This window comes from Mus musculus, chromosome 4 (genome assembly GCF_000001635.26).
Source record: "Mus musculus strain C57BL/6J chromosome 4, GRCm38.p6 C57BL/6J".
NCBI classification, from domain to species: Eukaryota; Metazoa; Chordata; class Mammalia; order Rodentia; family Muridae; genus Mus; species Mus musculus.
The window spans coordinates 155992686-156019946 of record NC_000070.6 but is presented as its reverse complement, the minus strand read 5'-3'; the positions used below and the strand labels follow the sequence as shown (position 1 = coordinate 156019946).

Sequence of the window (27261 nt, the reverse complement as noted above, 5' to 3'; positions counted from 1 at the left end):
GCTGTGTCTCTCAGTGAAGCAAGGATAAGTAAAGACGCGAGATCCACAAGCAGTGCACAGCTAGCTGTACCAGCAAGCCAGGCTCAGCCTCGGTCACTGTCCCTCCAAACATCACGGGTCCTCCACGGGTCTTACCTCAGCAAGTGCGTCTGTCTCAGTTGACATCACTCTACCAATCAGCCCAAGAGGCAAGAAACTGCAGCACACCACCAGAAGTTTTTTGGGGCTTTTCTCTCAATGGAGTCCCAACAAATGGAGCTTAAATACACAACATGAAGCTGACCAACACATGCCTGTTGCTAATGAAGAACCCTTCATCACGTGTCCTTTCATGGGCTTGCTTTAGCAGAACGTCCTTTCTTCTGTGTCTGCTTCAGCGAAACGTTCCTTCATGAGTCCGCCTTAGCCTTTCACCTGTGTCCACTTCAGCTAAATGCTCCTTCACGTTTGCCCAGCAAAACCCCACACAATCGACTTTCCAAAGAACCTTTAAGTTTCCACTTCACAGAACCACTTGTCTACTTCCACAAGTAGCTTGGAACCTTCTGCCTTTAGTTCATTGAGTTTCAGAGTGCCTATATTTCTTGGGAAACACTGCAATTCCCAGATGCTGTTCCTAGAACCCCTTTTTAGTAGAGGGAGCAATGATCTGGGTCCTCAGGTCTATTTTATATAAAGCATCTGTGTTTGTGTCAAAGAACATTTGTTTCTAGAGAATAAATGATCTCAGGACAGATGAGACTTGGCTCAAGTAGTAGCCTTCTGTTTTCTAACCCAGTTGGCTGATTGGCTGCTACATGGAGTCATGGCCATAGATTCAATTTCCAGAGATTCCTAAGGTAGTATCTAGCCAGTCCCCGAGGACTGTAGCTGATCTTTACTATATTGTGGGTTATTCTTTTGCCCAACCTTTATCCCCACCCCCACCCCACAGTTTCACTCATTATTAGGAGAAAGAAGGATGGGGGAGAGATAGAGAGCTCTGAATCTAATTTCTTTCTCTTGTTTCTTCTTTGAGCACCACTACAACTACTAATTCCCTGACCAACCACCAACCACCAACCCCACCTCTCGGGGCTCTAGCATTTATATACTCTCTGAAAAGTTCCCAGAATTCCAAATGTCACACAATTGCAGAAACTATCTGTAGCTGGCAAAACCGTGCCTCTGCTAGAGCACCAGGCAAATGAAGGTCAGTTGCTGCTGACAGTTCAAAGCAGCCCCATATCCCTACACCTGGGATTAAAACAAAAACACATTCTTATATTTCTGTGCTTTTAAGAGACCAGAATTCTAGAATTCTCAAAACTGTTGTACATTTCCCACTTCTGTTTTAAGCCATTAATTGTGCTGTGTGTAGCAGGAAGTTATAAACAGAGACATTTTCATTGAAAAAATGCTTTTTGAGTTGGTGGCCAAGGTTTTCAAGAGACCTCTCCTGTTCCTTCTACAGGAGCAGCTTTGCCTATGATGTAGTAGCAGCTGAGCAGTCCTATCACCTGCATTAAATTGCATTTCCTTTTTTTTAAAAAAAAGATTTATTTATTTATTTATTATATACAAGTACACTGTAGCTGTCTTCAGACACACCAGAAGAGGGCGTCAGATCTCATTACAGATGGCTGTGAGCCACCATGTGGTTGCTGGGATTTGAACTCAGGACCTCAGGAAGAGCAGTCAGTGCTCTTAACCGCTGTGCCATCTCTCCAGCCCATGCATTTCCCTCTAACATAGGTCATAATTTCAATTTTTCCTTTGAAATTTCATGTATAAATTATAATTCCTAGCTGCTCAATGAATCCTTGGGAAGTCAGCCCACTCCTTCCCAAGATCCCCCCTACTATCCCTGATGGCAAAGGACCATAAACTTCAGTAGTTATTTAATAACACTGAGTTTTGGGGAATAGAGGAAGATGTTTACCCTTGGCCAAAACTAGATCCCTGCTGCCTGCAGTGCATTAAATATGCAATCTCTAGGTTTTTAGTCTGCATGTCACTCCTTAGATGAAAAGGCTTATAATTTTTATGATGGGGTCTCTAGCTAGGCCCCAAAGGCTGTTTCCTGATGGTAATAAATTACTTTGAATTAGGTAGGCCCCAAAGGCTGTTTCCTGATAGTAATAAATTACCTTGAATATCTCTTTTGGACCTACACTCACTGGTCTAATAGCCACCCTTGCCACATTACCTGCACGTCCCTGGATGCCTAGGCCTTCTTTCTGGTTAATTTTTAGAAAACCCATTGCCTGTAGAGATGCCTTGTTGACAATTTTGTTGGAATTGACCATATTTCCCACAATTAAAGAACCAGGCATTTTGAGATCTGAGACCTTTAGCAGCTTGGTCACAGTCTCTGCAAATGACCATATTTACTGCAATTGAAACACCAGCATAAACCGGGCAGTGACGGCGCATGCCTTTAATCCCAGCATTCAGGAGGCAGAAACAGGCAGATTTCTGAGTTCAAGACCAGCCTGGTCTACAGCCTGGTAACGGCTATACTAGAGTTGGGTCCGCAGTTGCAATGGTTAACATGGTGGAGGGAAAGAGCTGAGAACGTTGAAGAGTGGAATAGAGCAAGGGGAATGAATATCGTCAAAGACGAGTTGCTGGGTGAAGGGCAGTACTGTTGCTACAAAGGACCATCAAACCCTTCTCACCATTCATGTGGCTGGAGAGAAAGGATAACTCTGGTTAGCTGCCTGAGCTACAGGGGTGAAAGAAACACCGCATTTCATGAGCCCCGCTGATGACCTCGGTACTTAGGCTCTGCTTGCCAGGACTTTTCCATTTGGCTAAGACTCTTAGGTCCACTTAGAGCAGTGTTTCTTAACCTGTGTGCTGCAGCCCTTTAGGCAAACCTCTATCTCAATAATACTTGCATTATGATTCATAACAGTAGCAAAACTATTGTTATCAAAAGGCAAAGAAGGGTGGGTAGGGGATTGGGGGGTGGGTATGGGGGACCTTTGGGATAGCATTGAAAATGTAAACGAGGAAAATACCTAATAATAATAATAATAATAAAAGATGGAAAAAAAAAGAGGCAAAGAAAACAGTTTCATGGTTTGGGGCCACCACAACATGTGAAACTGTATTAAAAGGGTCACAGCACTAAGAAGGCTGAGAACCCCTGCCTTAGAGTAAGACTCTGGACTGCTCATCGAGTTGCCAGTTGGCTCCCCAGGTACTTTCCCCTTGGCATTTCAGGTCTCTGAATTCCATACCCGTACTCACACTGGAGTACATGTGACCAAGTGTAGGTCTCTGAGTGGACCTTCATTTTGGCCCCAAACCCTCCCCAACCAGAATAGGAGGCCACCTCAGCCCTAGTGCCAGTCACAGACTCACAGCTGCTAGCATGTTTATTAGGAGCACCACCAGGCAGGTAGTATGCATAGCATACATAGGAAAGCCCAGAGCCAGCCCAGCACCTAGAACGGTGTGGAGGGTACTGGCAGGCATCAGGATATGGGTTGTCCGTGCCCCATAAAATCCACTCCTGTAGTAATGCTCAGATCTTGGCCAGAGTAAAGTGTGCGTCTGTGTGTTCCTCCTGGATCGGGGTCCTGAAGCTGTTTCCCCCTAAGAGAAGCACAGAAGGAAAGAGCAGTGAGGAGCTATGGCTCATCGTGAAGGAGGTAGGCTTTACTGAGCCCAATGTGATACTCACAACAAGGTTTGGGAGTGTTAGGCAATCTCCAAGCCTTCCGGAGCAGGTACAAGGCCAGCAGGACAGTCAAGGGAGCCAGCAGGCCCAGGCCCAGGCCTAGGAGAACAGCAAATGCAGGGCCTATGAGGAGAGGCCAACTGAGTAAACTCGCTCACCCTTGAGTTCTCTCCCTATCCTCCACTGCGCCAGTGTCCCTTACCCTCAGGAGTCACCAAGGTGGGTGGAGAGGGCAACTCAGAAGTCCTGGGCCAGACTGTGGTGGATTGGACAGTGGTTGGCCTGAATGTAGGGCGCTGGGTCTCCCAGAGCAGTGTGGCCAGGAGGCTTCTGTCCTCACAGACTGCGTCCAAGCTGTCACTGGCTGGGTGGCGGGTCTGCTTTCCAGATAAGGTACAACTGTGGGACGAGACAGTGTTGGAAGTTGCACTGAGCCATCTTCAGTTCTGCCAAGACTTCCACCCACAAGGCAGGTACCTATGTCTGCGTCTGTCTTCACCCTGTTTTCATCCCTGGCCTGCTCCTGGCTGGGGTTCTGCCCTTTCAAACCCCTACCCTATACTTCTGTAGCCCCCTGGAGAAGAACTACAATGTGAGAACAAACATGTCCCTGGGCCTGGGCTTGGATCTCACATGCCCCTCTCAATCTGCAGGGGCCCCTTGCACAGTAGAGCCTGTGTTGGTGTTCGTGATGTCAGATGTCAGATGCCCTAAGCACAGGGCTTTCTTATCCAGTCCATCACAGTCATCTAGATAGCACCGCTTAAATGCCCAAACCCTCTGGTCCCATTCCCTCCATACCCCTAGCCAGCCACAGTACTCACTTGGTCCAGGGCTTGCAGGCCTGGTTGTTGCCTGGAGAAAAGTGGCCAGGAGGGCAGGGAACACAGTCTGCAGCAAAGACATAAAGTCAGCTTTCTGGTGCTATCAGGCCCTGGATGCCGGTGGAGCCGAAAGGGAGAGTAATTGCTCATTCCCTGGTGCAAACAGATGCAAAGGTTGGCCTCTGCAAGTCCCTTCTTTCCCGCACGCTTCCGACTGACACTGACCTCAAGGTTGACCCTGAATCCAAGTCTTGGCCTGACCCACTGGAAGAGGGGCTTTCAGTTAAGAGTAGTTAGAGATGCTGGGGAAGTGACAATGTATAAAGTGGGAGCAAGGCTCATTTATACCATTATCATGGTCCTTGATTCAAGGGGGCCAGCATACATTGGATCCCACGGACAGACACGCGCCTGCCTGGTATAGGGACAACCCTGAGGCTCACCAACTCCAAGCTTGTAGCCGCTGTCCTGCCGAGGTTGGGTGCCTGGTCTACATCTGCAGACAGTATCCTGAGTAGGTGTGCAATTCTGCTTGAGTTCACTTCCACTTCCTAGGGAAGATAAGAGACTGAATGAGGCTTACCCAGCCCTGACCTATGGACAGGGCAAAATGGACTTGCTCCTTCTCAATGGCACAGGAGCAGAGCTGAAACTGAAGTAATGTATGATAGCCTGCCTCCTGGCCTCTCCTCTAAGACCCTCTTCCTGGCTATTCTGTTCCTCCTGGTCAGATAGCCCTGGAGAAAGCGACTGAGTGGGCACAGGGCAGCTATGATCTATCTCCCTTTTCCATCCTCCCCCAACTTGTCTCCAGCCTGAGTCAGAATCCTCAGATAACCCTACCACCTCCACAACTGGGCCTTACTCACCAGAACAGCTTGAGCAAGGCCACATGGTCAACATGTGTTCTACCCCAGTTCCACATGGCTCTGGCTGAACTTTCACCCCATAGGAAATGCGCTAGCTATTAAGGACCCCTTAGTGATCAGGATTCATTGTGGCTTTAAGTTAATTTTGCAATCATATAGGAAATATAGGCACCCACTGTTGTGGCTAGTCCCTGCGCACTGGACAGTGAGAGTTAAGAGTAGGAAGGACTCACGATGGTTGCACTGTGTACACTGCTTGCAGGTATCATAATTGACAGCTTCATTGTAGAAGCCAGTCTCACACGGATGACATAGAGTATCCCTGGTATGATCACAGCGGCTCACCATACCATGGCCTGTAGTGGAGCCCAGAAAGTTACACAAGTTAGCTAAGGCCTGGGACTGTGGATACACAGCACCGTGGCTCTCCCAGGACCAGCCTCTGTCTGTGACATTGTCACATTTGTGACAATAATCTCTGACATTTACCCCCACGTATTCTGGACCTGTGTCTCCATTGCCCCAAGAATCACCCCTCCCCCACCCGGCCACTACATCTCAAAGCCAGGCTACTCACCTGGCTGGCACTCACGACAGCACTTGTGACCACTGGGGTAGGTATGTTTAACACAGTTGAGCCGCCTTGCTGTAACTCCAAGTGTGAGTCCCAGCAGCAGAAGGGCTGTGGGCTGCTGAACCCACACATACATCCTTGTCTGCTTTCTGCCTTCACAGGAGTCTGGGGTTTTTCCTTGCAGGGTGTGGCTATAAGAACTATGGAGGTGGGGCAAGAAGAGTAGGCGGACAGGCAAGAAGGTATGTGAACGTGTTCCTGTGTATTTGGCACAGGCGTATGCAGAGTCCCATGATAAGCTAAGAAGTGCTTTGGGCCGCTGGGGAACGTGAAGAGAGGTGCAGATACCCAACATATGCACACGAAGCACACAAAGAAACACACACGTGCACACAGGCATTAAGAAAAAAATTTATTTTTAATTTTATTTCTTTTTTGAGGGGGAAGGGTATATGTATGGTAAGTATAATGCCCAGGGAAGTCAGAAGAGCTAGAGTTATAGGCAGTGGTGAACCACCATCATGAGTGCTGGAAACTGAACTTTGGTTCTCTGCAAGAACGCATGCTCTTACCACTGGGCATGGCAGTACACTTCTTTAAAGCCAGTACTCAGGAGATGGAAGCAGGCAGCTCTGCCCAGTCTACATAGTTAAGTCTCAGGGCAGCCAGATTGTATAAGAGAGACTTTGTCTCAAAAACAAAAACACCCAAGAGAGCAGTACAAGCTTAACTACTTAGCCATCTCTCCGTGCCAGTGGATTTATTCTCCTTCCTTTTTTATAATGCTAAGAGCCTAAGCGTTTTACTTGCTGGGCAGCGTTCGACCACTGAGCTAGAGCCACAGCTCTCTTCATGTTTTCTTTTAACAGTTTCACTAAGTTGCCCAGGCTAACATTTGAACTCATTCTGTAGCCCATGCTTAGATTTTTAAAAAGAGATTTATTTTTAACTCTGTGTGTGTGTGTGTGTGTGTGTGTGTATGTTGGGGGAGGGGACTTACACGTGGCCCTAGGAGGCCAGAGATGTCTGATCCCCCTAGAGCTAGATTATAGGCAGTTGTGAGCTGCATGGTGTTGATACTGAGGACCAAATTTGGGTTGTGGCAAGTAGTTCTACTGAGTGAACCATCTCGATGACCTTGTACCCCCCATCTTCCTGCCTCCACCTCCCAAATGCTGCGACGACAGGTGTGTGTCAGTGAGCTCAACGCGGGCCTTCTTTTCTTACACTCAAACCACTGCACTGAAGGAGGAAATGAGTTAGCAGGGGGCAGTGCCTTTACTACACATTTAAGCTGTGATATGACATAATTATCAATTCCCAAACTAACTGGGAATTTACATGCTAGCTATGCATAGTGGTGTACACCTGTAATCCCAGTTTTCAGGAGACTAAAACACGATGGCTGTGAATTCCATGCTAGTCTGGGTTATATAGACAGACAGTCTGTTTAAATAAAAATAAGTGCAGGGAATAGGACTGGGGCTGGAAATCCCCCACCTAAGATCACATGTGAAAACAGAAGTCCCCAGTCCTCTCATGGAAACACCTAACCTGGAAGGTCAGGGTGAGCTAGGGAATACATAGAAAAACCCAGAACGGGCCAAGTGGTCACAGAGACTGCCCTCCCCATGCTTCTGAGTACAGTGAAGGCTCTGGAGAGGAATCCTCAGGGAATCCTGGGCAACATTCTCTAGTCCTAGTGAGCAGGAAGGAAGGCAGGTGGTCTGTCCTAAGACCAGGTAGCTTAACAGTTAGCACCCCACCCTAAGGGCCCCCCCCCTCCCCTCGGAACTCTGCTGTCCTTGGCTGTCACACTTGGCCAAACAGTTTAGCATCTGCACACAGGTGAACAGAGGTGCAGAGAAGCCTGGATGTGTCCTTCATTCCTAGAATCCCCTGCAGAGGATCTGTACAGGACAGCAGGTCCCTTCTGCTTAACTGAGTAGTTTTCATGGTACTGGAAAGATCACTAGCAGCAGCCGGCCTTACTGTATCCACTGAGCTGCTGCCCCTAAAAACTGCAGGGAAGATAGCAATCCTAGGCCCCACTCATCCCTTCAGTTCAAGGGATCTAAAGCAACTCCCACAGGGTGCTGCCCCTTGAGTACCAGACAGGAAGTAATGAGAACCTCTGAAAGACCAGGCGCTACTATATAAGCTACCTGTCAGGTATCTAGCGGGCTTCTAAGGATGCTCTGCACCTTTCCTGGAGACATGGTCCTGGATGCCATCTCCAGGCCAAGGCACGAGCAGAGCAGGATAGGGATGGTGGCAAAGTCTAAAAGTCTACTGAGAGAACCATACTCAAAAGCTGTGTGTCCGACCACTCTGGGACCTGCTGAAACCTTCCTGTCCACATTACCATTCTGAGTTTTCAAGTCTCATCTTTGCCTAGGAATCAGCTCGGTGCCTCCACTCTAATGACTAATGAGCTGCCATGCTTTGCACCCCACACACCTAACACCACACACAGAAGTAGCTTCCTGTGGGAAAACTGGGTCACACAGGTATCTAGAGGCCTGGGATCGTGATGAGGTCTCAGCTGTCCTAACAGCTACTCTATCCCCTTTTAACACCAAGGCAGGGGACCTGAGTGCCAAAACAAACCTTCAAGAGCACTGGCCCAGAGACCTTGCCTAGCTCAGACTCTGCTGCTGCTCCCACACTCAAGGCCCAACCTCATCCCACATAACCTTTTCTCGTGCATGAAATCCCATCGTACTCTTTCCTGTCTGGCCTTTGGGTCCTATTTTCACTTCTATCATGAGGAAAATCAATGTTTATTGAAAGCTACTAACCCCTTTAACCAGTGTTCACCTCAAAAATTTCTAGTGTAAACTAGCTAGCCCACAGTGTTTCTTTTTCCTTTTTTTCCCCATCTAAAGAATGACAATGTATTGCTGGGCAGTGGCAGTGCATATCTTTAATCCCAGCACTTTAGAAGCAGAGGCAGAGGCAGGTAGATAACTGAGTTCCAGAATAGCCAGGGCTACATAAAGAAACCTTGTCTGGAAAAAAAAAAAAAAGAAACAAAAAACAACAAGAAAGAAAGAAAGAAAGAAAGAAAGAAAGAAAGAAAGAAAGAAAGAAAGAAAGAAAGAAAGAAAGAAAGAGAGAGAGAGAGAAGGTGAGAGGGAGAGAAAGAGACAGACAGAAACAGAGAGAGAGACAATGTGAGAAAAAGGCAATTCTATTTTAAAATAATGATATGCTTTGTTTTTCAAAATAAGGGATTCTCTGTGTAGCAGAGATGTATGTTATGTCCTGGAGCTAGCTCTGTAGACCAGGCTGGTCTCAAATTCAAGAGAGCTGCCTGCCTCTGCTTCCTGAGTGCTGTGACTAAGGTGTGTGGCACCACCACCCACTACTGCTGGCTAAAGTAATGATTCTTGTTACAACAAGCACCCGCACTTTCTCACAGGGTAGACAGTGACTCTGCGGGTTTCTGAGGAGTTTGGGGACGACTCCCATGGCCTCCAAGACCAACGAGGCAGCACCTCCAGGGCTGTGGGGCTGATCATTTCCAGAGAAATATGATCTAACTTTATCGTAATCTTTCAGTTTTCAAGGAAACTGCAAGAGTTGCATTATTTCCCAGTGTGGTAAGCACACAGAGGGGCCCAGCCCAGAGCTCCTGGCCCTCATGTGTGCAGCACCCTCACCTGAACCAACCATCCCAAGCAGTTCTCAGAAACAGAATTTAACAACTGAAAAGAGATTTGGTCAAGCAAATGCAGCTCAGCTCATGACTGGTACAGAAGGGCTACTGCCTCAGACACATGCTGGAGAGGACACATAGCCTATTAAGCATATCTTTAATAAACCTGGGCCATGCCATGGCAGGAGCTAAGCCAGAGCATATGGACACAACAGAAGGAGGAGGTTCTGGAACAGCACTTTCTTGGGGCCTATGGAAGCCTCCGGACTCAGGGTAGATAGCATTTTAGACCCAATCTGGACCCAGCCATCCACAGGTCTCACTGGACCATAGCCTCCTCGAAGCATGGGAAGGGTCAGACAGGACACTGGCGACCTGGCCCCAGCTGAGGGGCATGCTCAGAACTCTTCATGCACGTTGCGGGCATAGTCCATGAGCTTGCTGCCGGTGAAGAACTCACTGTACTTGAGGATCTCCTCGGGCTCCAGGTGGTGGTTCTGGTTCTCATCAGCAATGGCAATCATCTGTTTGGCTTCGTTGAGGGCATTGTATTCATTCATGGGGTCCATGTAGTTCTGTGAGACCAAGGCACAAATCAGGGACCTCGCCCTGCTACAGTGTCAACGAGGCCCTGAGCCCACAGCTGCCATACTTACACGGCAGCCCAAGGGTCACTTGAGAAGCGGGGCTAATATGTGTTTTCTTTTCTGGTCCCATAAGGGGACTTAAGAATCTCTTAACACAGGGCTGGGATGTAGCTCTGTGATAGAACAATTGCTTAGCATGTTTGGAGGCCCTGGGTTTCATCCTAAGCACTAACAAACAAATCCCCAGATGCCTTCCACAGACAACAGGCTTCATAGGACCTTTCCATCTCGTCAACCTGGACATTAACGCTGATGCGCACTGTCTCGGGGCATCATGTAGGCAAGCCCCCTTTCCTTTGGTACCGAGCTGTAGGATTAGCCGAGCCTCCAAACCCAGGGTCCTTCCTGGGACACAACAACACTCATGAGTTCCCTTGCTCACCTCTAGCTCCTCCATGGTCACAATCCCATCATGGTTAGAGTCAATCAGTTCCTCAAACTCCTTCTTTCTGTCTTTCACCCAGTTGTCATCAATGTCTTGGCCTTGTTGGTTCTCAACAGTACCCACAGGCAGAGAGATGAACTCGGGCAGAGATAACTGCTTATCACCATCCTGATCTGCAGATAAGGGGTTGAAGAGAGGTAAGTGTTCAGCTGGGGCTTTACCTGAAACTCACTAAGTACCACCCAAGGACCTCCTTAGAAAACAAACAGGCCATGCCCACCTACCCTGGGGCTTGGTATCCTCTGCCCAGGCTCCCAGCCCATTGGTTACCCTCGGGCCGAAAACAGTGTCACAGTGCGGAAAGGTCTTACCCAAGTCCCGAAAGATCTCCTTGACCATGAACTTGAGCATGCCCCGGCTGTGCTCAGGGTGAAGGAATGAAAGGAACTCGTCCTCAGTCAGCAGCAGGTCTGCAGGAGGATTGTCTGCCTGATACCATCGGTCTCTGAGGTTCCCAAGGACTTCCTGTGCTGCAAGAGGCACATCTGTGACTATCCAGGCACAATGGACACGAACGCAAACACTCATAAGGCTCCACAAGGTTTTGCTTAAACTTAAGAGGGTCAAGACAAAGGGTGCTAGGCTACCCAGAAGAGCCTAGTAGGGACACACAAACCCCCAGAGACTGCCCAACCTGCCATCCGTGCACACTCCAAGCTGTTTATTCCTCAGCAGAAATGGAAATTTCACTGAGACTGAGGTTGACTCATTCTTTTTGACGTCTATAGGAACAAAGGTGTCACTTTTGTTCCTCTCTACATTTCTCATGTACAGTATCACTCAGAGAGCATAGAATACAGAAAACCCAGTTTCTAGAAATGACTGAGGTAGTGAGCTAAGCTTCCCATAAACTCCCCTTGTTCTTCTGAACAATGGTTGCCTATGCATCCTCCAAGGTCTCCCATGTTCCCAGGGCAGAAATAATCTTTCTCCATCTGGGACTCAACACAGTCAGGGACTACGTTCTGGTGTCGAGGCTTCCAGGTGCTCAGCTCTAGGGACCTTAAGAATCCCTGCCTGCCTTCATGGCTTTACCCTATTGTCCTGAGTCTGTCTCTGGCCATATCCTGACTATAGCAGTTCCTCTATGACTCATCAGGTACCCGATCACCAGACAGACCAAGTGGCCTTCAGGCACGTATTTCTTGGGTTAACCTAACCTGAATAAGAGGGCTCATTTAAAGGATGATGGGCAATGGGATATCTTGGCACAACCCCCTAGTTCCAGCGGCTTGGGAGGCTGAAGCAGGTAGATCATTTGAATGAATGTCTCAAAAAGTAAAAATAAACAATCAAAATGTGATATAAAGTAGACTTCTCTACCAAGACTTCACCATGCACTGAGGGAGAACCACTAGCCTTACATAAGAGAGACATAGGCCTCCCTCCCCTCCAGAATCCACCAACTGCTCAGATCCCCCAGTCAGAGCCTTTCACCGTGCTGAGGTCAAGGATGTGCCTTGACTCTCATATCTAGTGCATTTAAACACATGCATCCAAGTAGTGCTGTGTGGGGAGGTTTTAGAAGCGAGGCCTTTTTGCAGAAAGTTTATCGCTTGGGGCAGGCTTTGATATTTACAGTCTCACTCCCTTCCAGGTCACGCTGTCTGCTTCATGCCTGGAGAGCAAGATGTCAACCATTATGGACTCCTACCCTTTGGTAAGCCCAAATAAAGTCCTTTCTGTACATTACCTTGGTCATGATTCTTTACCATAGCAACAGAAGAGACCAATAGAGAGGTTGGTACCAGACAAAACAACGTTGCTCTTAAGAGCCTGACCTGTTGGCTTGGGGAAGAACGTGGGAGATTTAGGAACTCTGGAATCAAAAGGGCCATTACAGTGGAAACCTGGGAGACAGCAGTACTAGGAACAATGCTGACTGTGGAGGCTCTGCTAAAAAGGTTTCAGAGGGAAACAATTAGCAACTGGACTACAGAGCAATCTGGTGATATTTTGGCAAATAATCTGGCTGCCTTTTGCCACTGTCCCAAGAACTTGCATGAGGCTAAATTTAAAAGTAATGAAATAGAAGCTGGAGAGACTTGGGTACCAAGAACACTGACTACTTCTCCAAAGAATTTAGGTTCAATTCTCAATAACCATATGGCAGCTCACAATGTCTTTAGGGAACCTGACATCTTCCTCTAGTTTCCTTGGATGCCAGAAATGCACGTGGTACATACATATACATGTAGGGAAAAACACACACACACACACACACAGAGGGGCGGGGAATGGACTTTCTTTGTAATTTCTTCAGTGGAGATTTTTAAGACTGTATAATACTAAACCTGTGGTATGGTTATTAATGTTTATACTGGTCTATAATAAAAAAAAAAAAAACAAGGGCTGGTGAGATGGCTCAACAGGTAAGAGCACCCGACTGCTCTTCCAAAGGTCCTGAGTTCAAATCCCAGCAACCACATGGTGGCTCACAACCTTCCGTAATGAGATCTGACTCCCTCTTCTGGAGTGTCTGAAGACAGCTACAGTGTACTTACATATAATAAACAAATAAATCTAAAAAAAAAAAAAAAAAAAAACAAGCAGGGGAGAAAAAAATATAAAGTGTACAGTTTGGAGAAAAGAAACTATATTAAGAAGCTTAATGTTATAACTAAGACATGTGCTGGAAAAGCTTGTATTTGTTAAGGAGATTGGTGTCATTAAAGAGAGGTCTGATTTGCACTGAAACAAAGGGAAGGATGCCCTCATGGCAAGATCCCAGCCCGCTAAGCTTCAAATTACAAAATTCCTAAGGAATTTTCTGCTCCCAGAAAGAAAGAGAAAACAAAAACTGCTATTAACACGGTTCCTGGGAGAACCTCCCCAAGCTGTCAGCTCAACTTTGCAGTGCCCACCATGTGGTACTAACTTTAGAAACAAGAAATCCAAGGGTGCTGGGCGGCGATGGAGCACGCCTTTAATCCCAGCACTCGGGAGGCAGAGACAGGCGGATTTCTGAGTTCGAGGCCAGCCTGGTCTACAGAGTGAGTTCCAGGACAGCCAGGGCTACACAGAGAAACCCTGTCTCAAAAAACCAAAAACACAAACAAACAAACAAACAAACAAACAAAATCCAAGGGGAAAGAGGTGATAGATTCCTCCGCTACAATCTTAAACTGATGCTGAGGCTAGGCAGCCTGTGGCAGGGAGGCCCTGTGTGAAGGCCCTGAGAGGCCACTGAGTGAAGGTATAAACATGAAGCTGGGTTGTGGGAGAAACCCTACGATGGTGAAGATGCCAGACTTGTGGTCTATCTGCCAAGGAGAGCTGCCTACATGCAGATGAACCAACCCAAGTCAGACATGTATGCTACAAGCAGCAAAGCAGAAGGGACAATGTCATCTAAGCCCTTTGGTATTGGACGCGGTGCTGTAGGATTTGGCGTCCGCCCTGCTGGGTTTCAGACGTACAATACTTTGGCACTTCCTCACAATGCTTCCTTTTCTCCCTTTTAGAATAGGAATTGTATATTCTGTGCCATTATATGTTGAGAGTATATAATTTGGTTTTTTTATTTTACAAAGCATTAATGGACGTTCACACAGTGCTTATGTAAAGACTACGGGAGATAGACTGCTTTGCTTATAAAAATAGGATTCCTGTGAGATTACAACTGACTGTGTTCCGTCAGCCCAGAAAGGAATGTCTTTTGAGACAGCCTGTTGCCCAAAAGTCTGTCTCACCTTGGGCACTGCAACAATCTTTTTTACTTCCAAGACCCTCATCTTACTCCTATAAAGGGCTACAGCCAGCTTTTTCCCCTGGCAGACCCTTCAGTTTCCCACAGGAGAAAGACTGCATCTCATTGTGTGTTAATAGACATAGTATCAGAGCTGGAGAGATTGTTCAGTGCTTAAGAGTCCTAGTTGCTCTTGCAGAGTTCCTGAGTTCAATTTCCAGAAACCACTTGGTGGCTCACAACCATCTGTGATGGGATCTGATGCCCTCTTCTCTCTGATGTTCTCTTCTGGCATACAGCCATACATGCAGAGTACTCATATATAGAGAGAATATATAAATAAATAAATCTTTAAAAATAAACAATAAACAGTAATATCTTCTGTTGAAGGTCAGATCCTGATCTTTTTCTGCCTCTGTCAGTTTACTCTGCCTTGGAAATCTAAAAATGGGAAGCTGGGCATAGTGGTACATGCCTGTTCCTAGCACTAGGGAGGCCAAAGAAGGAGGTTCTCTATGTGTTCAAGGCCAGCAAGGGCTTGAGAGGCCCTGTCTCAAAAAAACGAGCAAACGAAGGCTATGGAGACTTTTGAAGTTGAACTAAAAGCATTTTGCACTACTGTCACAGGGGGTCTTTGAGAACCAGAGAAAATAAAGACAAAAAAATAGTCATATGGGCCAAGCAGTGTCCCATTCTTAACAACCTGGGTATATATAAACTTAAACACATCTCTCCCAACCCCTCTTTGCTTAGTAAGCCTTCCTAGAGACCTTGCTATATCCTGAGTACCACCCCACCCCACCCCACCCCCAAATCCAGGACATCTTTAGAATCTCATTCTAAGTTTTTTTGTGTATGAATGTTAAAAGTTTAGATTTTATGTGTATGAATGTTATGCCTGCATGTATGTGTGTGGGCCACATATGTGCCTAGTACTCAAAGGTATTAGATTCCCCAGCAACCAGAAGCTATAGGTGGCTACGAGTCACCGTGTGGATGGTGGGATTGAACCCAGATCCTTTGAAAAAAGCCACAAATCCTCCTAACTACTGAGCCAACTCTGTACCATCTTAAGATTTTTAAGTAGCCAATGAAACTGCAAGTTAACATATATGAGAGATAAAGAAACTAAAATCTAACAAAAGACATTTCACTGCACTTGAGGGTTTTTATGAACAGAGTGCGTTTTGAACCTGTGCACTCACATTGAAGCTGCTCTTTTCCGGAAACGTCTTGGTGTCTCTCTTTCTTGGTGTCTCTCTTTCTGATCAGAACCTTACAACACTATGATGTGGTCATGAGACTAAAGGGGCCAGGAAGTAGAATGCAGTGGTTTTAATGAGAAGTGCCTCTAGGCACAATGTTTTTATACATTGTGTAAAGTTTACTTGTGTTATTCAAATGCTGTTGTCTCTGCCCTTGTATCTTGTTTCAATCTGTACACAGCATTGTGATGCTTATACCAAGACTCTAATGTCTCCAGTTTGTGTAAACAACTCTTACCATTTATTCTCTGCCTTGTCAATAACGCTGATCATCCAGAACTGGGTGATCAGAATAAAGACTAGGACAGGATATCTGTGGGCATAGGAAGGACAGAGGGAGATCAGATCGGTCAAGACGATGGAGGAATTGGAGCCATAAGGAAGAGATCTGGAGAGAGATCATGGAAACACACCTGAAGCCCAAAGAGCCAGACCAATAATAACATGCAGGCACCATGGGATGGGACGGAAGAGAGCTGGATTAGCATGGGAGGTTAAAGGAGATCACTGAACTGCTCAACTTTGAAGTGCAGTTTTAAATAAATCTTGGTTTCTGTGTGGTCACTGGGGACTAGCATAAAGTAAAGAAATATAGCCACCAGATTAATTCAATGCTTACATCTATATTAAAGATAATTCTTTTACCAGTGCCTCTCATCGTCTAGGCATTTAAACATGTGATCCTCAGTTGATGACACTGTTATGGGAATGTGGTGGTTTGAATAGGTTTGGCCCCCATAGATTCATGTATTTTGAATCCTTGGCCACACGGAGTGACGCTATTAGGAGGTGTGGCCTTGTTGGAGGAAGGGTGTCACTGTATAGGTGGGCTTCCAGGTCTCTTAGTGCTCACGCTACACCCAGTATGGAACAGTTCCCTTCTGTTGACTTTAGAGCAAGGTGTAGAACTCTTAGCTCCTTCTCCAATACACATCTACCTGCATGTTGTCTTGCTTCCCACCAGTCCCAATTAAATGTCCTTTTTAAGAGTTGCCTTGGTCATGGTGTCTTTTCACAGCAATGAAACCCTAACCAAGACAAGGCAGTTTTGGAGGTGAGGCCTTACTGGAAGTAATTCAGAGAGTGGGCTTTTGAGTCTTGCCACTTCCAGTTCACTCGCTGCTCTATGCTTGCAGTTCAAGATGTGAGTTCCCAACTTAACTGTTGCTGCCACCATGCTTACCGCCTGTTGCCATTATGGACTCAAACTCTCTGGAACCATAGCTCAAATAAAGTCTTTCTAAGTTGCCTTTAATAATGTTTTATCACAGAGAAAACTAACCAATACTCAAGAAGATCAGATGTGGTTGAGTTGGGACCTCAGGCGTAAAGACCTTAGATAGTTGTCTTAGGGTTTCTTTTCTTTTTAAAGATTTATTTATTTCTTTTATATATATGAGTACACTGTTGTTGCTATCTTAGACACTCCAGAAGAGGGCATTGGATCCCATTATAGATAGTTGCAAGACACCACGTGAGTGCTGGGGATTGAACTCGGGACCTCTGGAAAAGCAGTCAATGCTCTTAACTGCTAAGTCATCTCTCCAGCCCAAGTCTTAGGGTTTCTATTGCTGCAATGAAACACCATGACCAAAAAGCAAGTTAGGAATGAAAGGGTTTATTCCCACATCACTGTTCATCACCAGAGTAAAATGGCCACAGTGAGACTACATCCCAAAGGAGTCACAGATGGATTGCTGTGAGGGCACCAGACTCCCTGAAGCTCTGAAAAGCATCTTCAAAACTTCCTACAACCTGGACAGGCATATACTGGTCTCACCAGAGGAACAGGACAAGGGCCCTCCAGTAAGCAGCAGGAAATGAAGCGCAACTAATGGAAACACAAAACACAGTAAGGTGGGGGAAAGGCAGACATTGCTTTAGGAGGAGAAATTTGAAGAAATTTAAGAATGAATAGAACTTGGCCATTTAGGGTTCCTCTCACCAACAATCCCAGCACTGGAGAAGCTGAGGAAGGGAAACTTCAGCAAATTCAAGGCCAACCTCACCTACAGTGTGAAATCTTGTCAAAAAAAAAAAAAAAAAAAGCTAGACGGTGGTGCACATGCCTCGACTCCCAGCACTCAGGAGTCAGGCAGATCGGTCTCTGAGTTTGAGGCCAGCCTGGTAGAAAAAAGAAAAAAAAAAAACTAGAGAAGAAAAGAAAAGTACAGAACTAAAATACTGGTCATCACTGTACTTCACATGGGTCATCATGGTCAGTATGTCTCCAGGATTTCTGTGATGCTAGAAAGGTATGAGGTACTACTTTGCAGGTGGCCTCTATTGAAGTCAGCCACACAGACAGACTGAGACAGTAGAGCACGGGTGTTACAGTGTGCACATCTGCACACAGACAGACTGAGACAGTAGAGCACGGGTGTTACAGTGTGCACATCTGCACACAGACTGACTGAGACAGTAGGGCACGGGTGTTACAGTGTGCACATCTGCACACAGACAGACTGAGACAGTAGAGCACGGGTGTTACAGTGTGCACATCTGCACACAGACAGAGACAGTAGAGCACAGGTGTTACAGTGTGCACATCTGCACACAGACAGAGACAGTAGAGCACAGGTGTTACAGTGTGCACATCTGCACACAGACTGACTGAGACAGTAGGGCACGGGTGTTACAGTGTGCACATCTGCACACAGACAGACTGAGACAGTAGGGCACGGGTGTTACAGTGTGCACATCTGCACACAGACAGACTGAGACAGTAGGGCACGGGTGTTACAGTGTGCACATCTGCACACAGACAGACTGAGACAGTAGGGCACGGGTGTTACAGTGTGCACATCTGCACACAGACTGACTGAGACAGTAGGGCACGGGTGTTACAGTGTGCACATCTGCACACAGACAGACTGAGACAGTAGGGCACGGGTGTTACAGTGTGCACATCTGCACACAGACAGACTGAGACAGTAGGGCACAGGTGTTACAGTGTGCACATCTGCCAAGAACTGTATGCATGACTATGGAGAATTACAGGACACCACAAGTCCTAACCCTCTACAGAGCCAGAAAGCACTGTGAACGAATCACTATATGGACAAGGAAAGAGGGGAAGGGGAAGGGGTCTTGGACTCGAGGCAGTAATGAGTAAAATCCTTTATTTATGCTTTACAAGCTAGTTAGTTATCCAGACTTCCCTTCCTGACAATTGCCACGAGGGCTTCCCAGTTTTCTCTGAGTCCTGTGTGCTCCATGCCCCAAAGACCAGTATGCCTAACATTACCTCCAAACCAGACTGTCCATGCCTCCACCTGGAAGTGACATCACTCTTGAGGTCCCAGGGCACCACTGAGTGTAGTGGGTGTCATTGCCTAGCTTTTGTGACTCAAGGCCTTGACAAAGGCTGCTCCTTCTCTTGCTGGATTCATGTCCTCCCTGCCTCGACTTGAGCGCACCAGATCCCAAGTCTCACCCAGGACAGAGTCAGCCCTCTACTCCTAGCCAGCCCAGCCCACCCTACGCCAGCAACGTGACCTGGCTGGTACCCAGCACTCACTCTCCTCATCCACTTTGAGCTCCTCATGGTTCTTGATGGCTTCAGCAATCTCCCTTTCATTGTGGCCTTTGCTTGCCAAAAACTTCACTTTATATTCATCCCAGGAAACATGGCCTAAAAAGAGAGCACCCTGGTTAAGACACTTGGCAGGGAAGGTCATGAAAAAGACAGTTCTTTTAGGACACCTGCTAGAAATCCTGAGCTACAGGCAATCACAGGGCAGAGGGTAAAAACTCCTCGGTGCTGGGCGTCTAGTACTAGCGGAGGCTGAAGATGTGTATAGCTCCAGATATCTTGCCAGGGTGGCATTCAGGGGCAGAGCAACCAATACCCACCCCACAGCTTTGGCCAGTATCCTATACCAACTTCTTTACCAGCAGAATCAGGGGGAAATTTCACCCCTCAGGGCCAAGAGAGATACTGACTGGCAGCATAAGATGGGAGAACACTAGAAAGAAACCCCAAATTTTTAAGAGACACTGGGTGGTTTTGGTTTACTGAGAAGTAGTTTCAGTATGTAGTCCAGGCTAGCCCTGAATTATTAAGATTCTGGTATTTTCTTTTTTCTTTTCTTTTCTTCTTCTCTGGTTTTTCAAAACAGGGTTTCTCTGTCTAACCTCAGCTATCCTGAAACTCACTCTGTGGACCAGGCTGGCCCAGAACTTAGAGATCCACCTGCCTCTATCTCCTGAGTACTGAGAATAAAAGCATAGGCCACAACCGCATAACCTAGTATTCCATTTAGTATTCCAACTAAAATATTTGGGTCATAGCTGGGAAATGGCTTCAAGGTGAAACATTTGCTGTGCAAGCATGAGGAGCAGAATTTGAGTCCCCAACATCTATGTAAAAGCTCCGGAGATGTGGAGGCCAACCTATAATGCCAGCACTGAGAGTCAGGGACAGGGAATCCCTGGCACAAGCTGGTTATTTAATGAAATCAGTGAGCTCTGGACTCAAAATACCCAATGTTAATCTCAGCCTCCACAGACATGTGTACACATATACATGGAATTTTACAAAAAAACATTTATGTCAATGTAGTACTTGCTGTGTCCTTTAGTTTCAACAAGCACACAGCTACCATCAGAGACTACCTCACACTGAGAGCAACCCTAGTCCTACTGTGACCTCATCTACTTTTCTGCCCCTTGGCCTGGGGACATCACTCAGGTTCTACCGTTAAGGCTGCAGTCTCCTGCCTGACTTCACCCACTTCACCCAGCTCTGCCAATTGGCCCCACTGTACCGTCACCGTCAGGGTCCACAGCCCTGAAGTGCAGTTTGTTTTCCTTGACGGCCTCCTGGAAGTGCTCTGCTGTTTTCTCCATAATCCAGTGCTGCATCTCCTTAGCGCTGATCCTCCGGTCAGTGTTCACGTCTACCCTAGTAGCAGGCAAAGGCAAGCATCAGATCAGGCTCTAGGACTCTCAATAGAAAGGCAAATGCTCCTGGTTTCAGGAATTACACAGAAGTAGCTGTGAACCTGCCACAAACTAACATTCCATTTGGAAGTCTCACTAGGGGCCATGAGAGAGGACCAGGGTCTGTAAGGAAAATTGTGGGTGAGCAGTTAAGTCAGGAGCTGCTATTTGAGGACAAAATCGATCATCACTGGGAAGAGACTCTCTCACTTGAGGTACGACAGACGGCATTATAATCCTCTGTTCATTTATTTGTTTGTTTAGTTTAGTTTTTCAAGATAGGATTTCTCTATTGGCCCTGGTTGTCCTGTTGAGCAAGCTGACCTTGAACTCAGAGACACACCTGCCTCTGCCTCCTGAGTGCTGAGATTAAAGGCACTACCATATTTGGCTCATAACTCTTCTAATCACAGCAGTTTATATACTTCAGCTAAACCACACAAGCTCCTTCACAACAAATGTATAACAAAGTCCCTTTGGAAACCTAACTTTCGTTCAAGAATAAAACCCAGGCCTTAGTAACAGAGATCTTGGGACTTGGGGATAGATTACAGGAACTCCAAAACAAAACACATTTAGCAGAGGGAATATCAAAAAGAATCTGCATCAGGACTAGTAAAATGGCTTAGAGAGAAAAGGCCCTTGCCACCAAGCCTGACAATCTGAATTTTATGCCAGGAAACCACATGGTAGAAAAAGAGCAATAACTCTTGCAAGCTGTCCTCTATTTCCATCCATTCCCCCCTACACACACACACACAGAGAGAGAGAGAGAGAGAGAGAGAGAGAGAGAGAGAGAGAGAGAGAGGGAGAGAGAGAGAGAGAGAGACTGAGCTATATTGAAGTTCAGTTCAGTCTGTGACTTAGTTAGAGTTTTACTGCTGTGAGCAGACACCATGACCAAGGTAAGTCTTATAAAGGACAACATTTAATTGGGGCTGATTGGAGCTGGCTTACAGGTTCAGAGGTTCAGTCCATTATCAAAGTGGAAGCAGGACATCATCCAGGCAGGCATGGTGCAGGCGGATCTGAGAGTTCTACATCTTCATCTGAAGGCTGCTAGTGGAATACTGGCTTCCAGGCAGCTAGGACTAGGGTATTAAACCCACAGTGACACAACAAGGCCACACCTCCCAACAGTGCCACTCCCTGGGTTGAGCCTATACAAACCATCACAGTCCACCCACCTAAATCTTAACTCAGAAAGATGCAGCTTTCTGGTTTTGTTTTAGTTTGTCTCTTTCTTTTGGATGCTCAGAACCTAGGTACGCCTTTTCTAACTCTCTGAGTTTCCTTACTATTTCTCTAAAGCCCCTTTCTGTTGCGTGTAGTTCTTAAAAACCTACCACCTTTGCTTAGGAGCTGCAGTGCTACCAGCCCCTCCTGGCTCCCTTTTGTTCGTTCCACCATGTCCTTACCAATTTATTATCTTCATCTCCCCATCCGCCCTGAACTTAATGGCTTATTCCACCTAGCCCCTGCCAAACATCCTCGGCCACTCCCCCACAGCAGGGCCACAGGCTCATCCTCGGCCACTCACCCACCCACAGCGGGGCCACAGGCTCTCGTCTCCCTGAGGCCTTACATGACTGTTATGTCCTTCTTCCTCCAAAACATGACAAAAAAGCCCCTCTCCTTCCTTAAGTCTGCCTTTTCCTCCTGGGGCCCAGAAGTCCCACCTCTGCCCACCGCTCCCAACAATTGGCCCCCCCAGCCTTCTTTATTAACAAATCAGGGACCAATTGAGAAACAGGGTTAACATCAGACCCTCTTCTTACACCTTTTCTCCCTGTTATGTGGCTGCCTGCTGCCATGTGGTGGACCTCCCTGCCAGTAACTCAAATGGCATGGCTTTTTTCCTTCCTGGCATGTTCCACTTGAGGTTAGGGTTAGGGCAACTGCTGAGATTTTCAGTTTGTCCTCCCTGGGTTATTTTTCTTCCAAACTCTAATAAAATTGTCCTTGCATTTCAAAAAATAATTAAATGTAAAACCTAATAAGACAAAAAAAAAAGGTAGACATGGTTGCAGAAACCATTATCCTAGCATTGAGAAAGCAGAGATAGAGCCAGGTGTGACGGTGGACATTATCCGTCCCTGGATTTGAGAGAGAGAGGCCTGCTGGTCTACATATTAAAATCTAGGATAGCCAGGGCTATTTAATAGAGAGATCATGTCTCTAAAAATCCACAAAGCAGGCTAGCAAGCAAGCAAGCAGACAAGCAGCAGCAGATGGACCAGTTGTGAGTCCAAGGCCAGCCAGGGCTACACAGTAAGATCTTACCACAGAGAAAAAGAAAGGAAGGAAGGGAGGGAGGGAGGGAGGAAGGGAGGGAGGGAATGTAGGTACCCAAACAGACCAGCCTATGTCCCCTTCCCCCCATCAGCTCTTAACATATTGATTTGTTATATCTTTTCCTAGGCAGCCCTGGGCCAGCCCTTCTCTATCTGAAATTATAACATGCTAGGACCACTTACTTTCCTTTCCACTTGGCCTGGCTTTATGCTTTTCAACTGATAAAGTCTATAGTTGGAACAGCCATACACAAAGTCCTTAAGAGGTGGGGCAGGGGCAGAAGTCTACCTTGAGGCCTTCCTGGCTATGATGGCGGAGGCATAGCTAAGCAGCCCAGCTTAGGCCCTCCAAGTCCTTTCAAATTCACCCTTCCTAGTGCTGTAACCCTTTAATACAGAGTTCCTCATGTTGTGGTGACCCCCAACCGTAACATTCTTTTCATTGCTACTTCATAACTGTAAATTTGCTACGTTATGAATCGCAATGTAAATATCTGTGTTCTGGATGCCTTAGCATGCATTTGCAGAGGACACAGGAGACACTTACTTGGAAAAGATGACCATCAGCTTCCTCCGGCTTCTCCGTGGCTCTGAGTCTTCATCAAACCCATCCATGTCCTTTCCCAGGAAAACCTCCTGATGGAAGTCCTTGTTGAGGTGTCCATCCATCTCCAGCTTCACCCCATTCAGGTGGTCTGGGGGCATGATCTCATTTTCCTCCCTGTTAGCCGCTCTTTCCCGAGTAGATGAGTGGTTGGCAGGTCTAGCGGTTGCATCCATCAGAAGGACAAGGCCCAAGAACCAGAGGCCATGAGCAGCTAGACCACAGAGGGAACTCTGCCTGGGCGTCATTGCCACCAGCCAGACCATGGGACTCCTGCAAGGTGTGAACCGAGAGCTGGAGTAAGAGGTAGCAAGGAAGAAAGGGAAATCACAGCTCAAACTAGAGCCCTGGATACTACAAAGTCTCTGGGTTACTAGCACTGCCAGGAAAGCTGAAGGCTGATGGCTGGCTCCACAACCTGACAGTCTACAAAGACAGACAGACCAGGCCAGGGGTGATGGCACATTCCTTTGTAGCCAGTCTTTGCTACTTTGTGGGTTCTTCTTTTTCCCATCCTTTATCTGTCTCTGGTTTCATCCCCTATCACTAGATAGGAGAGAAGAAGGATAGAGGGGGGAGAAAGAGAGATCTCTGCATCTAATTTTTTTCTCTTGTTTCTTCTTTGAGAATGACTACTAGCAAACCATAACCAACCTCCCTGAACACCCACCAATCACACCTCTAGGTGCCCTAGCATTTATATATCCTCTGAAAAGTTCCCAGAATTCCAAATGTCAATCAATCGCAGAACATTTTCTATAGCTGGCAAAACCACGCCTCTGCTACAGCGCAAGGCAAATCACAGTCAGCTGCCATGGAGAGTCCAGAGCAGCCCCACATCTTTATGCCTGGGATTAAAATGGAAGCACACCCTTATAATATTTGTGATTTTTAAAGCAACCAAAATTCCAAATTCTCACTATCAACCTTTAATCCCAGCACTTGGGTGATAACCAGGGCTACACAGAGAAGTATTGTCTCAGGGAGAGAAAAAAAAAAAAAAAAAAAAAAAAGACAGACCACCACAGTTAAGTGGAAGCAAATGCTTCACTAAATATATTTATTTCATAACATGATTTAATAATCAGGACCAACCATATATTCCAGCAGGATATGGTGACATTCAACTTTAATCCCAGCACACAGGAGGTGGACATGGGTGGATCTCTGAGTTCAAGGCCAGTCTGGTCCACACTGTGAGCTCCAAGCCAGCCATGGATAAACAGTAAGATCCTATCTCCAAACAAGATCCACACACAAGGGGCTAGGGATATATATATATATATATTATATATATATAGCTCAGGCAGGGGTGAAACACTTGTCTGGTGTGCTCAAGTCCTAGGGCTGATCCCAGCACTACCGGGGGGGGGGGGGGGGGGGGAATGAAGAAGAAAAAGTGAAAAAGGAAAACAACAAATGATGTTTTTACTTTTTAAAAAAGAAACTGGAGAAATGTACTTGGCCAGGCTAAAGTTGCAGCACTTCCTGTACCCTAACCCCACACACCAACAACACAACAACGTAAACCTGACTCCATTCCTCCCTAATCACTATTCCAGTGTGTATTGGACGGCTGCGGTCACTCATTCTCCAGACCCCAGCTTGACCACAGAGCTCTGTGACCTTGGTTAAGGCATCTGACCTTTGCTGTAGAGAATCTATTATAAGCATCACCTGTCAATAAAAAAGCCTATGGTTAATGAGCTAAGGCAGAGAATAGGAGGTGGGACATCTGGCAGGGGTAGAGAGAATTCTGGGAAATGCTCAAGGATTTGCCCCGGAATGATGAGGAGACGGGTGTAAGAATACAAGGAGAAGAAAACAGGCATGAAACTCAGGAGTTTCATCTTGTCATAGCTTCTACACATATCAGTTTCCAACCAGTAGTAAAAAGGAATGCTAGTGACACCTGTAGTGGAGGTGACAATGATACCCCTTGATTTGCCATCAATCGAAGTCAGATGGCATTCTATTTGTCAAAGTCACAACTGTTTTATGATCATTTGTTAATCTCTACCTGGGCCTAATTTCTAAATTAAAATTTGCTGTACCTATAACAGTCTACTCAGGACTTAGTTCCACCTAGGTTTCAGGAATACACAGGGTGGCTGGGGGAATATCTGTACTTCTTTGCCATCCTTACATTATAATTCTGATGAAATCAAACTATATATTTTGTTTCTTTTGCTTTTTTGTTTTGTTTTGAGACAGGGTCTCACAATGAAGCCTTGGTTGGCCAGGAACTTGCCAAGCAGACTGACTAGGCTTGCTTCGAGTTACAGGCAGTAGACTCAATAGTTCAAGGCCAGCCTCAGCTACATAGTAAGTTCAGGCAGGCTACATGAAACCCTGTCTGGAACCTATCGCTAACAACAACAAAAGAGGAAAGGGAAAAAAAAAAAGACCACCAAAGTCTAAAAACCAACAGTGTAAAACAGCCCAAAAGCTGGTAGTGGACTGATGATTTAGCCCAGTAGTAGAGCCTTTGCCCAGCATTTACGGTGCTGGATTCGATCTCCTCCAGCAACACAAAAATAGGAATGTAAAGAAATAAAGCCTGGCAGGAAGAAAAAAAAAAAAGTTAAGTAAAAGAAAAGAAAAAGCCTTTAATTCTAGCACTAAGGAGGCAAAGGCAGGCGATCTCTGAGTTCCAGTGCAGCCACTCTGGTCTACAGAGTGAGCTCCAGCACAGCCCGAGCTACACGGAGAAAGCTCGCTCGTCTCGAAAAACGTCAACAACAACAACAGTAAGTAAAAGCAATGTCGGTTTAAGAACTACGCCGAACAGTACCGGAGAAGAACGCCCACCAACCCGGGCTGGGCAGGAAGGTTTTACCCAGGCCTTCCATTTCCAGCTCACACTACTAGAACTCATGGCGCACGTTTTACCAAAGGGGAAACCGAGGCAGAGATGCTGCTGGACCACAAGTTGAGGTCACAACGCCAGCCGGTAACAGAGCCCCGAGCCTCAGATCCCCCGCGGCAGTGAGTTCCGGAAGCAGCAGCCGAGGAAGAGGGCGGCCCGCGGGGTCGAGCCGGCTCAGACCTGGCGCGATTCGAACGCTACCCGAATGGCCTCCCAAGCCCGCCCCTCGCACGGCGACTGCAGGGACCCCTCACTCACCCCGGCTTCTGATGCGCCGGGTCTGGGCGCCCGCCAAGTCTTACGCAGAACTCGGCTCAGGCCGCCGCCATCTTTCTTCCGGGAAGGGGCGAATAAGACAACCGGGAACGGTGGGGAAAAAAACACCCGGCCTCCGGTACGAATCTCGAAGCCGCCATCTTTCTTATGGGCGGAAGCAGCCTCTGCGAAGCAACCAATAGGAATGGCGCGCGGGGTCACGTGTCAATCATTCTGGGCCCAGCCCTATCCTTCAAAGCCGCCCTGGATATCAGCTCCGGGGAGTCGAAACCCCCAGCCACGGTGCGCCTCGGGGCTCCTCCCACGTTACCAGGCCTAACCGGCCGCGCCAGTCTCCGAGTCGCGCAGGCGCCTTCCAGCGTCCGAGTCGAGTCGCGCAGGCGCCTTCCAGCGTCCGAGTCGCGCAGGCGCCTTCCAGCGTCCGAGTCGCGCAGGCGCCTTCCAGCCTCCGAGCCTTCCAGTCTCCGAGTCGCGCAGGCGCCTTCCAGTCTCCGAGTCGAGTCGCGCAGGCGCCTTCCAGTCTCCGAGTCGAGTCGCGCAGGCGCCTTCCAGTCTCCGAGTCGCGCAGGCGCCTTCCAGCCTCCGAGTCGCGCAGGCGCCTTCCAGCCTCCGAGTCGCGCAGGCGCCTTCC

General features: G+C 47.2%; 2 protein-coding genes across 6 annotated transcripts; both read right to left on the bottom strand.

Moving 5' to 3' along the window:
- Positions 1 to 3333: 3333 nt before the first annotated feature.
- Tnfrsf4 (tumor necrosis factor receptor superfamily, member 4) lies at positions 3334 to 6352 on the bottom strand. 2 transcript variants are annotated; one of them, XM_006538724.3, is made up of 7 exons: positions 5941 to 6352; positions 5597 to 5719; positions 4938 to 5045; positions 4495 to 4561; positions 3873 to 4069; positions 3674 to 3769; positions 3334 to 3585 (listed from the first exon to the last, which is right to left on the bottom strand). In XM_006538724.3, exons 1-7 carry the CDS (start codon positions 6335 to 6337, stop codon positions 3515 to 3517), a joined length of 1059 nt encoding a protein of 352 aa, XP_006538787.3. In that variant the 5' UTR covers positions 6338 to 6352; the 3' UTR covers positions 3334 to 3514. The 2 variants fall into 2 exon arrangements, with proteins under 2 accessions (XP_006538787.3, NP_035789.1); NM_011659.2 differs by having other exon boundaries at positions 3358 to 3585; positions 3674 to 3793; positions 5941 to 6252.
- Sdf4 (stromal cell derived factor 4) lies at positions 6337 to 27104 on the bottom strand. Of its 4 annotated transcripts, NM_001302467.1 has the most exons (8): positions 26941 to 27042; positions 26613 to 26794; positions 23429 to 23758; positions 20413 to 20549; positions 19164 to 19277; positions 11002 to 11160; positions 10628 to 10803; positions 6337 to 10173 (listed from the first exon to the last, which is right to left on the bottom strand). In NM_001302467.1, exons 3-8 carry the CDS (start codon positions 23749 to 23751, stop codon positions 9997 to 9999), a joined length of 1086 nt encoding a protein of 361 aa, NP_001289396.1. In that variant the 5' UTR covers positions 23752 to 23758; positions 26613 to 26794; positions 26941 to 27042; the 3' UTR covers positions 6337 to 9996. The 4 variants fall into 4 exon arrangements, with proteins under 4 accessions (NP_001289396.1, NP_035471.1, NP_001289397.1 ...); NM_011341.5 differs by having other exon boundaries at positions 26613 to 27104; NM_001302468.1 differs by lacking the exons at positions 26613 to 26794; positions 26941 to 27042 and adding an exon at positions 26378 to 26610.
- Between the last annotated feature and the right edge of the window lie 157 nt (positions 27105 to 27261).

What these genes read in the sequence shown, in the direction of transcription:
- Tnfrsf4 (XM_006538724.3), bottom strand. Translation starts at nt 6,337, where the DNA reads ATGCCTGTGTGCACGTGTGTGTTTCTTTGTGTGCTTCGTGTGCATATG. An exon ending in GTGTACACAGTGCAACCATC is followed by an intron (nt 5,046 to 5,596) that starts GTGAGTCCTTCC and finishes TATCTTCCCTAG; the next exon opens with GAAGTGGAAGTGAACTCAAG. An exon ending in TAACACTCCCAAACCTTGTT is followed by an intron (nt 3,586 to 3,673) that starts GTGAGTATCACA and finishes TGCTTCTCTTAG; the next exon opens with GGGGAAACAGCTTCAGGACC.
- Sdf4 (NM_011341.5), bottom strand. Translation starts at nt 23,751, where the DNA reads ATGGTCTGGCTGGTGGCAATGACGCCCAGGCAGAGTTCCCTCTGTGGT. An exon ending in CTGATGGTCATCTTTTCCAA is followed by an intron (nt 20,550 to 23,428) that starts GTAAGTGTCTCC and finishes GCCTGCTACTAG; the next exon opens with GGTAGACGTGAACACTGACC. An exon ending in TGACCATGGAGGAGCTAGAG is followed by an intron (nt 10,174 to 10,627) that starts GTGAGCAAGGGA and finishes TTGGTCTCACAG; the next exon opens with AACTACATGGACCCCATGAA.